The 13,852-nt window shown below is 45.1% G+C and overlaps 1 protein-coding gene across 1 annotated transcript in view; it reads left to right on the top strand.

The window, feature by feature from the left end:
- The window catches only part of LOC145338625 (NACHT, LRR and PYD domains-containing protein 3-like), a 40,679-nt gene that overhangs the window by 15,128 nt on the left and 11,699 nt on the right, over positions 1-13,852 (top strand). The window contains exon 5 of the mRNA XM_080183001.1: positions 28-1,807. Coding sequence (XP_080039127.1) covers positions 28-1,807 — 1,780 coding nt within the window. The remainder of the gene's footprint in view (positions 1-27; positions 1,808-13,852) is intronic.

The following is a 13,852-nucleotide window of genomic DNA, read 5'->3' as shown; positions in this document are numbered from 1 at the left end:
TGATAACAATTTCAATTTTCATTTCAGATATCCAGGTGCAACACAAAAAATTCCTTCATGAAAAGAATAAATATCTACTGATCAATGTCATTGGTGGGAGAAAGGTTAAAGTCTCCCTGAAAGATCAATATACCGAACTGATCATCACTGCTTCAGACCCTGATCAGAATGTTCCAAGACTTGATCTAACAGTAAGAGGGAAAAGGCGTGAAGATGGTCAGAGGAAGATGATCAAAACACATTGGGAAACAGTGGGAATCGGTCAGCTCTTCAGGAGCAGTTTTGGGAAAAGCAGCCTGTCTGGGACTACGGTGGTCAGTGGTGCTGCTGGAATTGGGAAGACCACCATGATCCAGAAGATTGTCTGTGACTGGGCGGACGGGAAAATATATCCACAGTTCCAGTTTGTGTTCTTCTTTAGATTTCGAGACCTCAACAACATTAAAGGCAAAACGAGTATCAAGAAACTGATCCTGGATTCATATCCTCACTTTGGTAATGAGATTGAACATCTCTGGGAGGATCCACAGGGATTGCTCTTTATATTGGACAGTTTAGAGGAGTTTAAGGAGAAGATAGATTTCACAAACTCAAAGAGAAACTCACTCCCTGAGCACCAGTGTTTCCACCCAGACTGTGAATGTGAAGTGTCTGATATTGTACGCTGTCTGATCCAACAGAAAGTATTGAAAGGCTGTTCAGTGCTGGTCACAACCCGCCAGACTGAACTGGAGTCACTGAGACAGGCTGAGATTAATCTGTGGGCAGAGATTGTGGGCTTCTTAAAGGAGCAGCGCAAGGAGAATTTTCAGAAATACTTTAGAGATCAGAGCATGGTAGAAGCAGCTTTCACCCACCTGGAACAGAATGACATCCTGTACTCCATGTGTGACAACCCCTCCTATTGCAGAATCATCTGTTACTCACTGGCTCCAGGATTGAGACGAATGCAGGGGACACAGGAAACTCTCCCTACAACAGTTACTCAGACATTTGCAACTCACATCTCAAACATTTTCAAAAACCATGAATTCAATATTTATAAACATCATGATCTCAGTCCTGAACAAATTCGTGACCTGGTAATTAAAACTGGTGAAATGGCCCACATGGGAATCTGTGACAATATCATCCATTTTAATGAGAAGCAGTTAAATAATTTCGGATTGGAGCGATCACACACCTTGCCAGGGTTTCTGATAGAATATCTCGACACAGATATGTCTCAACCCATCTTCTCATTCATTCACATCACCCTCCAGGAGTTTGTAGCAGCTCTGGCTAAATACCTGACTGTGGATCCACAGAATCTGACACAGCTCCTGGATTCTGCTGCTGAGCGTGGTGACAGATTCAGGACATTCCTCCGATTTATGGTCGGTCTCTCCTCACCAGTTTCAGCTCGGATACTCGGAGACATCCTGGGACCCCTTCCTCAACAGACAACCCGCACAATGATTGACTGGGTGAAGGAACAAACTAAGAACAACCTAAGCAATACCCAGAACAATCTCAACACACAAAGTGAAGGCAGTAGCAGCAGCAAGTTGTTGGAATCACTCTATTATCTGTCTGAGTTACAGAACACAGGGTTAATGCGGAACACTGTGGGATCAGGAGGAATACTTGCACTGGGTCATGACTCTCCCAACAGTGCAATCCGACTGACACCTATGGACTGCTCTGTACTGGCGGCTGTCATTAGTCACTGTGATGAGGTGCTGGAGCTTAACCTCAATAACTGCTGCCTGGGAACTGAAGGGATCCAGAGACTGGCACCTGTTCTACACAAATGCAAACAGCTCAGGTATGTCCGTAAATTATTCTCTCACTCTTGTTTCAGTCATTTGATTTTCTGGTTTTCTACTTTCCTGTTTCCTAATCTCCTTCCTTCTCAGGATCTATCACTCCCCTATCAGGAAGAGATCTGTGTGTAAATTGTGTGAAGTCAGATTTTTCATACCCATATTATAGGTGAAAAGCAGGGAGTGAATTTCTTTCTCGAGGTAATGGTTTTAAGGAGCTTACTTTGATCTGAAAGTTCATTGAGGAAGCAATGACTGAGACACAGAGAATCTCCTGATCAGCACTCTCACCATTTGGGTATGAGTCTATCAGCAATCCTGAACTGTTGTCCTTCCCTTTCCTTCCAAATGACATTGTGCCTCAACTCCATTGGTCCTTCAGGTACCAGATTGGCTAACCTGCCAAGGTAAAGATTCTGGGGCGAAAGTCAAAGAATTCTTAGTGCTGAATTCACATAAAAACTGGAGTAACTCCACTGATTTTCTTCGCATGATTTTCAGAATGAATCTCCCACACTCTGAGCACCGTGGATTCACACGGAACATCAGTGAGGGGGCCTATTCCCACTGGAGAGGTCAGCAGCACTGTGCTGAGCAGGTCACTGCAAATGTGCCAATCTATCAGTGCCAAGATTGGCACACGGAGTGGCCTTGCATTACCAGCCTGCTGACTGCTGACCAGCTCAATCCCTGGCCAGCCCCGAGACCCTGCATCACTGCCACTCCAACACCCCCCCACCCCCAGGCACTTGCCTCCCGTCCTCTCCTGGCCAGCCCTGATGTTCCACCCCTCCACCCTCTCCCCCAACCCCTGCTCCCCCCACCCGGCCAGGCCTGATGACCATTTCCCCCTCTCCCCAGCTGCCCCAACCTGCTCCCTCTCCTGATTCCCCCCTCATCAAGATGGCCAGCCCTGACCAACGTCCTTCTTCCCTCTGTCCGCAATCCTTTTGCAGCGTGGCAGCAGGATACCCTGACCCACCGATCACCCCTGTCAAAATCTCAACTTCCCAGTTTGAATTTAACACAAGCACACATTAACATAAGATAGTTAATCGAGAAATTGTCTTTATTTTACTTGCTCCCAGGGGAATCAATTCCCGTCACAATGGGCCAGAGACACCACTTCACCAGACAAAGAAAATCATCCTGGTTTGTACTATTCTGCAGCTTACAGTCAGTTTCTCACAATCCAATCAAAAGTGTTACAAATGACATCCTTTACATATTGATCTAATGGAAAAAGTGCTGAACAACCCTGATCCACGAGATCATAATACCTCGTGGGTACCTCAATAAATCATCCCAAAGCCTATCCTCTAATCTCTTAGTCAGATATCATGTCTCTATTTTGATAGCAGCCTCACAAAGCATCTTTACTAAAACAGTCTCACATGGGCATCCTTTAATAGATAAAGGGGGGGTCTACAAAAGCCATGAACATTTTATGGCCTTGTCAGTGAAATGAAACTAACTGAATCTCTAAGGGATGTGCCTTCAGGATATTCCCCAGTTATAGCCCTGATAAGTCATAGAGGTTTACAACATGGAAACAGGCCCTTCAGCCCAATTTGTCCATGCCACCTTTTTTGAAACCCCTAAGTTAATCCCAACTGCCCTCTATACCCATCATTGCCATGTAACTATCTAAATGTTTTTTAAAAGATAAAATTGTACCCACCTCTACTACTACCTCTGGCAGCTTGTTCCAGATACTCAGCACCCTCTCTGTGAAAAAATTGTCCCTCTGGACTCTTTTGTATGTCTCCCCTCTCACCTTAAACATATGCCCTCTAGTTTTAGACTTCCCGATCTTCGGGAAAAGATATTGACTATCTAGCTGACCTGTGCCTTATTTTATAGACCTCTATAAGATCATCCCTCAGCCTCCTGTGCTCCAGAGGGAAAACGTCCAAGTTTATCCAGCCTCTCCTTATAACTCAATCCATCAAGTCCCGGTAGCTTCCCAGTAAATCTTTTCTGCACTCTTTCTAGTTTAATAATATCCTTTCTGAAATAGGGTGACCAGAACTTTCCAAGTGACCACAGCATTCCAAGTGTTGCCTCACCAATGCCTTGTACAACTTTAACAAGACGTCCCAACTCCTGTCTTCAATGTTCTGACCGATGAAACCAAGCATGCTGAATGCCTTCTTCACCACTCTGTCCACATGTGACTCTACTTTCAAAGAGCTATGAACATGTATGCCTAGATCTCTTTGTTCTGTAACTCTCCTCAATGCCCTCCCATTAACTGAGTAAGTCCTGCCCTGGTTCCATCTACCAAAATGCATCACCTTGCATTTGTCTAAATTGAACTCCATCTGCCATTCATCAGCCCACTGGCCCAATTGACCAAGATCCCATTGCAATTGGAGATAACTTTCTTCACTGTCCACCATACCATTAATCTTGGTGTCATCTGCAAACTTACTAACCATGCCTCCTATATTCTCATCCAAATCATTAATATAAATGACAAATAACAGTGGGCCTAGCACTGATCTCTGAGGCACACCACTGGTCACAGGCCTCCAGTTTGAAAAACAACTCTCTACAACCGCTCTCTGGCTTCTGTCAAGAAGCCAATTTTGTATCTACTTAGATACCTCACCCTGGATCCCGTAAGATTTAACTTTATGCAACAACCTACCACGCAGAAAGATCTTGCTAAAGTCCACGTAGACAACATCAACTGCATTGCCCTCATCTACCTTCTTGGTCACCCCTTCAAAAAACTCAATTAAATTTGTGAGACGTAATTTTCCACTCACAAAGCCATGCTGACTGTCTCTAATCAGTCTTTGCATCTCTAAATGCCTGTAGATCCTGTCTCTCAAAATACCTTCCAACAATTTACCCATCACAGATGTCAGGCTCACTGGCCTGTACTTCCTAGGCTTTTCCCAGCAGCTTTTTTTAAACAAAGGCACATGTGCACTCTCCAATCTTCAGGCACCTCACCCGTGACTATTGATGATTCAAATATCTCGGCTAGAAGACCCGCAATTTCCTCCCTAGCCTCCCACAATGTCCTGGGATACATCTCATCAGGTCTCGGAGATTTAACTACTTTGATGCACTTTAAGACTTCCAGCACCTCCTTCTCTGTAACATGTACACTCCTCAAGACATCACTATTTATTTCCACAAATTTTGTTTATCGCCAACTTAATGAAACACAGGTGTATAAGAACATAAGAAATAGGAGCAGGAGTAGGCCATCTAGCCCTTCGAGCCTGCCCCGCCATTCAATAAGATCATGGCTGATCTGTCGTGGCTCAGTTCCACTTTCCCGCCCTCTCCCCATAACCCTTAATCCCCTCGCCTATCAAAAACCCATCAACCCGCGTCTTAAAAATATTTAGCGAGGCAGCCTCCACCACTTCAACGGGCAGAGAATTCCAGAGATTCACCACCCTTTGAGTGAAGAAGTTCCTCCTCAACTCCGTTCTAAACCGCCCCCCTTTTATCTTGAGGCTGTGCCCCCTAGTCCTATTGTCTTTTTTGAGCGGGAAGAGTCTTTCCACCTCTATCCTATCCATCCCATTCATCATCTTATACGTCTCAATGAGATCTCCTCTCATTCTTCTAAACTCTAACGAGTACAAGCCTAGTTTATTCAGCCTCTCCTCATAGCTCAACCCCCTCAACTCCGGTATCAGCCTAGTAAACCTCCTCTGCACTCCCTCCAAGGCCAAAATATCTTTGCGCAGGTGCGGCGCCCAAAAATGCACACAGTACTCCAGTTGCGGCCTCACCAATGCCCTATACAGCTGCAGCAAGACCTCCCTACTTTTATATTCAATCCCCTTCGCTATGAAGGCCAGCATCCCATTCGCCTTCCTGACCACCTGCTGCACCTGCAAGCTGGGTTTTTGCGACTCATGCACAAGGACCCCGAGGTCCCTCTGCACCGTCGCCTGCTGCAGTTTTTCGCCCCGTAAGTAATAGTCCTTCCTACCATTCTTCCTACCAAAGTGGACCACCTCACACTTGCCAACATTAAATTCCATTTGCCATTTCCTGGCCCATTCGCCCAGCCTATCTAGATCCTTCTGCAGACTCTCCACACCCTCCGCACAATTTGCCGTTCCCCCAATCTTGGTGTCATCAGCAAATTTCGACACCATACACTCGGTTCCCTCCTCCAGATCATCTATATAAATGGTAAAAAGCTGAGGCCCCAGCACCGACCCCTGGGGCACTCCACTAGTCACCATCCGCCAATCCAAATAGTACCCGTTGACCCCCACTCTCTGCCTCCTATTTGACAACCAATCCTCTATCCACGCTAACACCCTACCCCCAACTCCATGTCCCTCGACCTTCTGCAATAACCTCTTGTGAGGCACTTTGTCAAACGCCTTCTGAAAATCTAGAAAGACCACATCCACCGGCTGTCCTCTATCCACCGCCCTAGACACATACTCATAGAACTCCAGTAAATTTGTCAGACACGACTTCCCTTTAATGAAACCGTGCTGCGTCTGCTCTATCAAGCAATTCCCTTCAAGATGCCTCGCAATTTCCTCCTTAATGACAGATTCTAACATTTTACCTACCACAGACGTTAAACTAACCGGCCTATAATTCCCCGCCTTTTGCCTGGCACCTTTCTTAAACAACGGCGTAACATTAGCCGTTTTCCAATCATCCGGCACTTCCCCGGAATCCAGCGACGTTTGGAAAATAACCACCAAGGCATCCACTATCACCTCCGCCATTTATTTCAGAACCCTCGGATGCATTCCATCCGGTCCTGGGGACTTGTCCACAATCAGCCCCTCCAGTCTGTCAAGCACCGCCTTTCTAGTAACAGTAATGTCATTAAGACCCTCCAGTCCTACCACCTTTCCATCGCTAACACCCGGCAAATTATTCACGTCCTCCTCCGTGAAGACAGAAACAAAAAAGTTATTCAATACCTTAGCCATATCCCCATCCCCTACCACTAGGTCCCCTTTCTCATCCTCTAAAGGACCAACATTCACCCTAGCCAGCCTCTTCCTTTTTATATATTTATAAAAACTCTTGCTATCCTTTTTTATATTAAGCGCTAGCCCAGCTTCATAGTTTCTCCTACCCTTCCTTATCAACTTCTTTGTCAATCTTTGTTGACATTTAAACCTCTCCCAATCCTCTTCTCGCCCACTACTCTTAGTTACTCTAAATTCCTCCGCTTTTAGTTTAACACTTTCCTTCACCTCCTTCGTTATCCACGGCTTATTACCTCTCCTCCTACGGTCCTTTTTGACCATTGGAATAAATTTCCGTTGAGCACCAAGAAAGATCTCCTTAAAGATCCTCCACTGCTCCTCAACAGACCCTCCCTCCAACGTGCTCTCCCAGTCCACATTCGCCAATTCTTCTCTCATCCTACCGTATTCCCCTCTATTCAAACAAAGGACGCGTGTCCGGGAACCCACTTTCTCCTCCTCCATCTGCACCAGAAACTCCACCATACAATGATCACTCTCCCCAAGAGGATCCTTCACCACAAGGTCCCTAATTCTACCCGCTTCATTACATAGCACCAGATCCAAGATAGCTCGCTCCCTCGTCGGCTCCAACACACACTGTTCGAGGAAACTATCCCGGCAGCATTCCAAGAACTCTTCCTCGAGCCCCCCACGTCCAACATGGGTCGACCAATCAATATGCAGATTGAAATCCCCCATAACTACGGCCGTCCCATTCCTGCACGCCGCACTTATTTGCGCGTTAACAGCCTGCCCTATAGACGACACCCACCAGCGTCTTCCTCCCTTTGCTGTTCCTAATCTCCACCCACAACGATTCTACCCTTTCCTCCTTTGCTCCAATATCATCCCTTGCTACCACCGTGATGCTATCCTTAATCAGCAGAGCTACGCCCCCCCCTTTACCTCCTGCCTATCCTTCCTAAACACTTGATAGCCCTGTACATTCAGCTCCCAGTCCCTGTCACCCTGCAGCCATGTCTCTGTAATGGCAACCAGATCGTATCCATTTGTGTCGATCTGCGCCATCAGCTCATCCACTTTATTCCGAATGCTTCGTGCATTCAGATAAAGTGCTTTCATCCCAGCCGTCACCTGGACCCTATTTGCCAGAACGCCACCAACCATACTCACGCCCCCTACTCCCTCTATTATTGGGACATCCTCGGCCTCTTCCCTTACTTGTACCCTCTCCTTAACTTTAGACCTCGTAAGGTCACCTACCCTCGCACCCTCCCCCCCCCCCTAATTAGTTTAAAAGCCCTGTCTACAGTCCTCTTTACTCGATTCGCCAGCACTCTGGTCCCAGCACGGTTCAGACCAACCCCATCCCGCCCGAACAGGTCCCACCTACCCCAATACTGGTGCCAATGCCCCATAAATTCAAACCCATTCCTCCCACACCAATCCCTGAGCCACCCATTCACTTCCTTAATCCTGTCAACCTTATGCCCGTCTGCACTCGGTTCAGGCAGTAGCCCAGAGATAACCACCTTGTCGGTTCTACTTTTTAATTCCATTCCCAGCTTTTCATACTCCCTCCCCAGATCCTCAGTCCGCATTTTGCCTACGTCGTTGGCACCCACATGTACCACAACGACCGGATTCTCACCCTCCCACTCCAGGTTCCTCTGCAGCCCAGATGCGACATCCCGGACCCGAGCACCAGGCAGACAACACACCCTTCTGTGCACTTTGTCATTGTGACAAAGGACAGTGTCAATACCCTTCACCCCACTATCCCCAATCACTACTACGTTCCTTTTCCTCTTCTCTTTGCCTATGTCCTGCTGCAGCACTGTACCGTGTGCAGTTTGCTCACCAACCTCACCTGCCTCGTTCTCGTCCAGCCTGGAAGCAAGAACCTCAAACCTGTTATGCAGATTAAGAGGCTGAGGCCTCCGCTCCTCACCCCCCTTCCTCCTCCCAGCAGCCCCCTCTTGTCCCTGACCCTTAGAGTTAGCCAGTCTAGGGGGGGTGGATGTCACTTGCACCCCATTGACAATGGCACCATCTCTCCCCCTGATGAGCCTCAGTGTCTGTAGCTCAGAGGCCAGCTCATTTACCCTGAGCTGGAGCTCCACTAGCAACCTGCACTTACTGCAGACATGGTCACTGGGATGAACCCTAGGGTCCATCAGTTCCCACATCATACAGAAACCACACATCACATGCCCCTCCATTATTCACTGTAGTAGTTTTGAAAAAATTTTTTTGTTTTTTTTGTTTTTCAAACGAACTCACCTGGCCTTTTTTCCTTCCAGCCCTTTTTGATATTAAGCCCTAGTAGCTCACTCTGCTTCCCACTCACTCCGCTGCCCGCTGTCTACACCAGGCCTCCTTTTAAATCTGGCGCTGATTTAAAGCTGATGGCCCACAACTGCCTGCTAACCACTCCCTCAGAATTCTTAAAGCAGTAAATACAATAAATAAATGCTTTAAACAGTTCTACAAAGAACAAAGTGCTTTAAACTTAATTTAAACAGGTTTTTAACAGGTAAAATCTTAGCTCTCTCTCTGTTCCTTCACTCGTCTGCTCCAGCAAACAATGGAATATATACTGCTTATCAATTCAATGACTGAGCTTTTTATCATTGCCTACAGTTTCAATCATTGTTACCATCTTGTCAGATCCAATTAAGTCCCCTCCCATAACTCTTTCATTAGCAAAGACATTAATATCTTTCTGACTCTGTTTTGATTACAAACTGTGAAGGCAGCTTCATTAAAACTCACTTTTGTATCAGTCGTTTCTGATAAAGTTTCTAGTGAGGTAATTAAATTTCCTTTATGGCCCTGTGATTCCAACAGTTTGGTGCTTTAAAGGAATGTATCTAACGTGTTTAGTATCAAAGAGGCACTCGTGCATCAAAGTTTCTTTGTTTAATTTCTAAAATATACAGAAGATATATATTTATATGTATGGACTAATTAGAGGTGTTACATATACCTTTAAAACTACAAAGTATTTAAAACACCTCATTACAATTACTAATGGACTGGCTGCCCATTGAGAAAGTTAATTCTACATCTAATTAAACAAAAACCCCGAGTAGATTCTGCCAATCTTATAGTGGCCCTTTCTTCTCTATCTTTCTACATTCCCCCCTGTTGTCCTTCTCAAAGACAAGAATTTCAATCTAACCAAATCTTGTAAAGTCCCCATTTCCTTTTCTACTACATTCTCTGAGAATTCTGGAGTTGTTCCTGTCATCATAGTGGCTGCAGCTCCTGGAATAACTGCATTTCCAAGCTGTGCACAGCAACACTTTATCATGGAAAATACCAGACGTTGTGTAAAGATAACAGGCAACAATATGATTACCCCGTGTACTAGGGACTTACCTATCGCTCCTAGCCAAAAATTCCCCAGGAATCTGGTTCCTTAAACTTCTTAACCTCCTTTGGGATATGGTCCACGAAGCTACCTATTTCCTCAGAATGGTCGGGGATGTATGTGCAGCATTCAAACCCTATTGGAGCACATGTCCCACCCTTTTCAGCTTAAAAGTAATCTCAGGCTATCCTGTAAAGTCACTGTTCTTACGGCTGTTATTGCATTGCTTAAACCTTTTATAGCTTTTGTAATATCATTTGCCACCACTTCTAGTAATTCAGCTAATTTTTACTATTTTGACTGAGGTAAATCTCACTCTGACAGTGGGGAAAAAGGGTAGAGAAGAATTGTTGGGTTTCTGTAAGGGCTTGCTTAGATCGATAAAGGGGCTGATGTGTTAGGGAGGGCAAATGATGGATATAAGGTATTACATATCCGAAGTAACATGACCCTTCCCAATTTAATGGCAACCAGAGATAGGCTTTGTGTCCACACAGAAAGTGTGTTCCATTTAAGGTTTGTAAACGGATACCATTTCCTTCAGTTATAGTGTTTGCAGATGTGAGGATCAGAGAATGGTTAAATTTACTTGTTCCTGCATTTCACCCACCTGTCTAAATACTGACCAGACAAATTGTCCCATTGGCTCTTCCCAGTCCTGTGATGTTTGTAAGGAACAAGACAGGGGGCTTCTGAGAAAGGTTATAATTAGGTTTAATTTATTCATAGCATACCCAGCTCATTCCCAGTGTTCCTTGCTATCCCTTAGTCCCTCCTTAAGAAATACTATTGTTCTGATTTTGAGTGACCTTTTCTGATTCAGCCACTATTCTGCTGTTTCTGATTCTTGGAAGGAATTGGTCTTAAAGGAATATCTCCCTTCAAGTGTGTCAGTACATGTGTACACGACCAATAGCTGGAGGCATTGCTATCTTTGGTATAGGTGTATGGCATGCGTATGAAGGTATTTTTGTACAATTCAGACAATACAGGTATTATAAATGTCATAACAAAATAGAGTCTTAATGTCCACTTTCCTCCATTGGTGAGGCTGATGATTCCTTTTCCTTGGGACCTGGAGCCCTCTTGCAGTGAGATGCCTGGATCCATGTCGGTCTTTCCTTCACCTTGACCACAGTGTTGGTGGTCAACAAGACTTGAGAGGGGGCCCTCAAATCTTGGGTGAAGACTATTCTCTCTTTTAAACACCTTCACATAAATGAAGTCACCCGGTTCTAAGCTGTGGCACCTCCCTTCTGTGGGATCAGCCTGAGCTTCCTTTACCTGGGAATGGAAACTAGAAATACATTTTGTTCGTGCAATCCAAATAGTTTAGCATATTTTCTTCCATTCTGTGGACATCCATCTGCTTAACAGTAAGTGGTGCAGAAAAAGGCAAACATTGGGGGCTCGTCCCATAACGATTTTGTGTGGTGATAGCCCAGTTGTTCTGTTTGTTGCTGACCGCATTACCATTAATGTCAGAGGGGTAACAGTTCAACCCATTTTAATCCAGTTTCAGCATTCAGTTTTGCCAGCTTGTTCCTCAGCTTTCCATTATATCTCTCTGCCCCTCAGCTGTCTGTGGATGATAACTGCAGTGAAAATACTGACTAATTTGCAATGCTCAGCACATTTCTTTCATAACTGTCCCGGTAAAATCTGATCCATTATCGGTACAGGTATGACAAATCGTGACACAATTCCTTTAAGCAAATATTTAGCAACAGTCATAACATCATTGTCTTTACATGGAAAGGCTTCAATCCATCTAGAAAATATATCTACTATTATGAATACATACTTACCCCCCATGTACGGGATTTAATTCAATAAAATCCATTTGCAGATTTACAAAGGGTCCTGTTGGATTGGGGGGGGGGGGGGGGGGGTGCGGGGGCAGGGAGGGCAGCCTGTACCTTTTCTGTCTTCCCACATTTATGGTTTGACAGGTAACACATCTTTCACTAACTTGTTTTGCAATTGCCAAAATACTTGATGCGTAACATGTTTATAAAATATAGTCTGCCATCCCCTCTTTGTCTGCATGTGTGCAAGTATCAACAAAGTGGGAAATCTATGGGAGTATGGATCTGGGTGCTACCACACGGCCATCGTGGTGAATCCACACTCCCTCAGGTGTTTTATTGCACTGATCTTGTGCCCAGGCTAACACCTCCTCAGTGCTGGCCTGTGATTGTGAGGCGAGTACATCATTAATTGTGGGTGGTGGATCAATGGGTTTGGTGCATTTAAGGATGTAAGCAGACACCTGGAGTGTTGTGTCTGAGATAGCAACCCCTGGTGGAGCCCTGTCAGTCCTTTCATTGCCCAATACAATCTCATCTTAGTGACCTGTGTGTGCTTGGCCATTATCGGTACAGGTATGACAAATCTTGACACAATTCCTTTAAGCAAATATTTAGCAACAGTCATAACATCATTGTTTTTACATGGAAAGGCTTCAATCCATCTAGAAAATACATCTACAATTATGAATACATACTTACCCCCCATGTACGGGATTTAATTCAATAAAATCCATTTGCAGATTTACAAAGGGTCCTGTTGGATTTGGGTGGGGGGGGGGGGGGGGGGGGCAGCCTGTACCTTTTCTGTCTTCCCACAATTTCCTAGGGGCACCATATGGCATGTAGGAGGTTATCAACCTGTTCAGCATTTTTAATTCTTGAGCCAGTTGAGGTTAGGTGTCCTTGGAATTTCCAAATCCATCTATAATCATGGGTTACTCCGAATGTATACCGTGAGTTAGTGTAAATATGGACAGTTCGTCCTGTAGCCAGAATACATGCTTGGTTAAAGCAAACAGCTCTGCCTACTGGGCGGATAAAGTATTTGGTAAAGCTGCAGCTTTGATTATGCAGTGATGCGTGACAATAGCATAACCGGCTTGGGGCTGACCACGTTTATCCCTTAAAACTGATCCATCTACAAAATATATCATCCCTGCAGTTGTGCACTGGTCCCAACTCCTATATTCAATGTTCTGAGCAATGAAACCAAGCAGGCCAAATGCCTTCTTCACCACTCTGTCCACCTGTGACTCCACGTTCAAACAGCTATAAACATCTACCCCTAGATCTCTTTGTTCTGTAACTCTCCCCCTTTCTGCTTGTTGGACAGCATAATATGCTGCAGCCAGTACATGTAGACATCCTGGTAAACTTCGGGCTACTGGATCTAATTGAGTGCTAAAATAAGCAACAGGCCATTGATTGTCCCCATGCTTTTGAGTCAAGACAATTGGGTGAAGCTGACTTATGATGAATGTAGAGTTTAAAAGGCTTGGTACAATCAGGGAGACCTAATGTTGGTGCTTAGATGAGGGACTGTTTGAGAGATGCGAAGGTGCCCTCCGCACCCTGTGTCTATTGTAATGTTTCAGGTTTAGAGGGTAAGGAGATGTCCATGAGGGGACGCACTAACTCTGCATAGTTAACAATCAATTGTCGGCACTATCCGGATATTCCCAGAAATTGTTTCATTTCCCTTTTTGTCACTGGTAAAGGAGTCTGGTATATAACCTTCACTCGATCAAATGTTAGCTGACAGGTATCACAAAAGAGTTCATGGCCCAAACAGTGAATTGGTTCAGATAGCAGTTGGAGCTTAGCTCGGGACATCTTATGGCCCTTTTTGGCCAGCGTTTGTAGCAATAACAGCGAATCCATCTCACTAGGTGTTTACTGGGTGAGGCAATTAAATCT

Source organism: Carcharhinus amblyrhynchos, unplaced genomic scaffold (assembly GCF_965287045.1).
Source record: "Carcharhinus amblyrhynchos unplaced genomic scaffold, sCarAmb.v2.hapA chromosome_111, whole genome shotgun sequence".
In the NCBI taxonomy this organism is placed as follows: domain Eukaryota; kingdom Metazoa; phylum Chordata; class Chondrichthyes; order Carcharhiniformes; family Carcharhinidae; genus Carcharhinus; species Carcharhinus amblyrhynchos.
The sequence above is the reverse complement of the archived record's forward strand: the minus strand, read 5'-3'. Positions and strand labels throughout refer to the sequence as shown.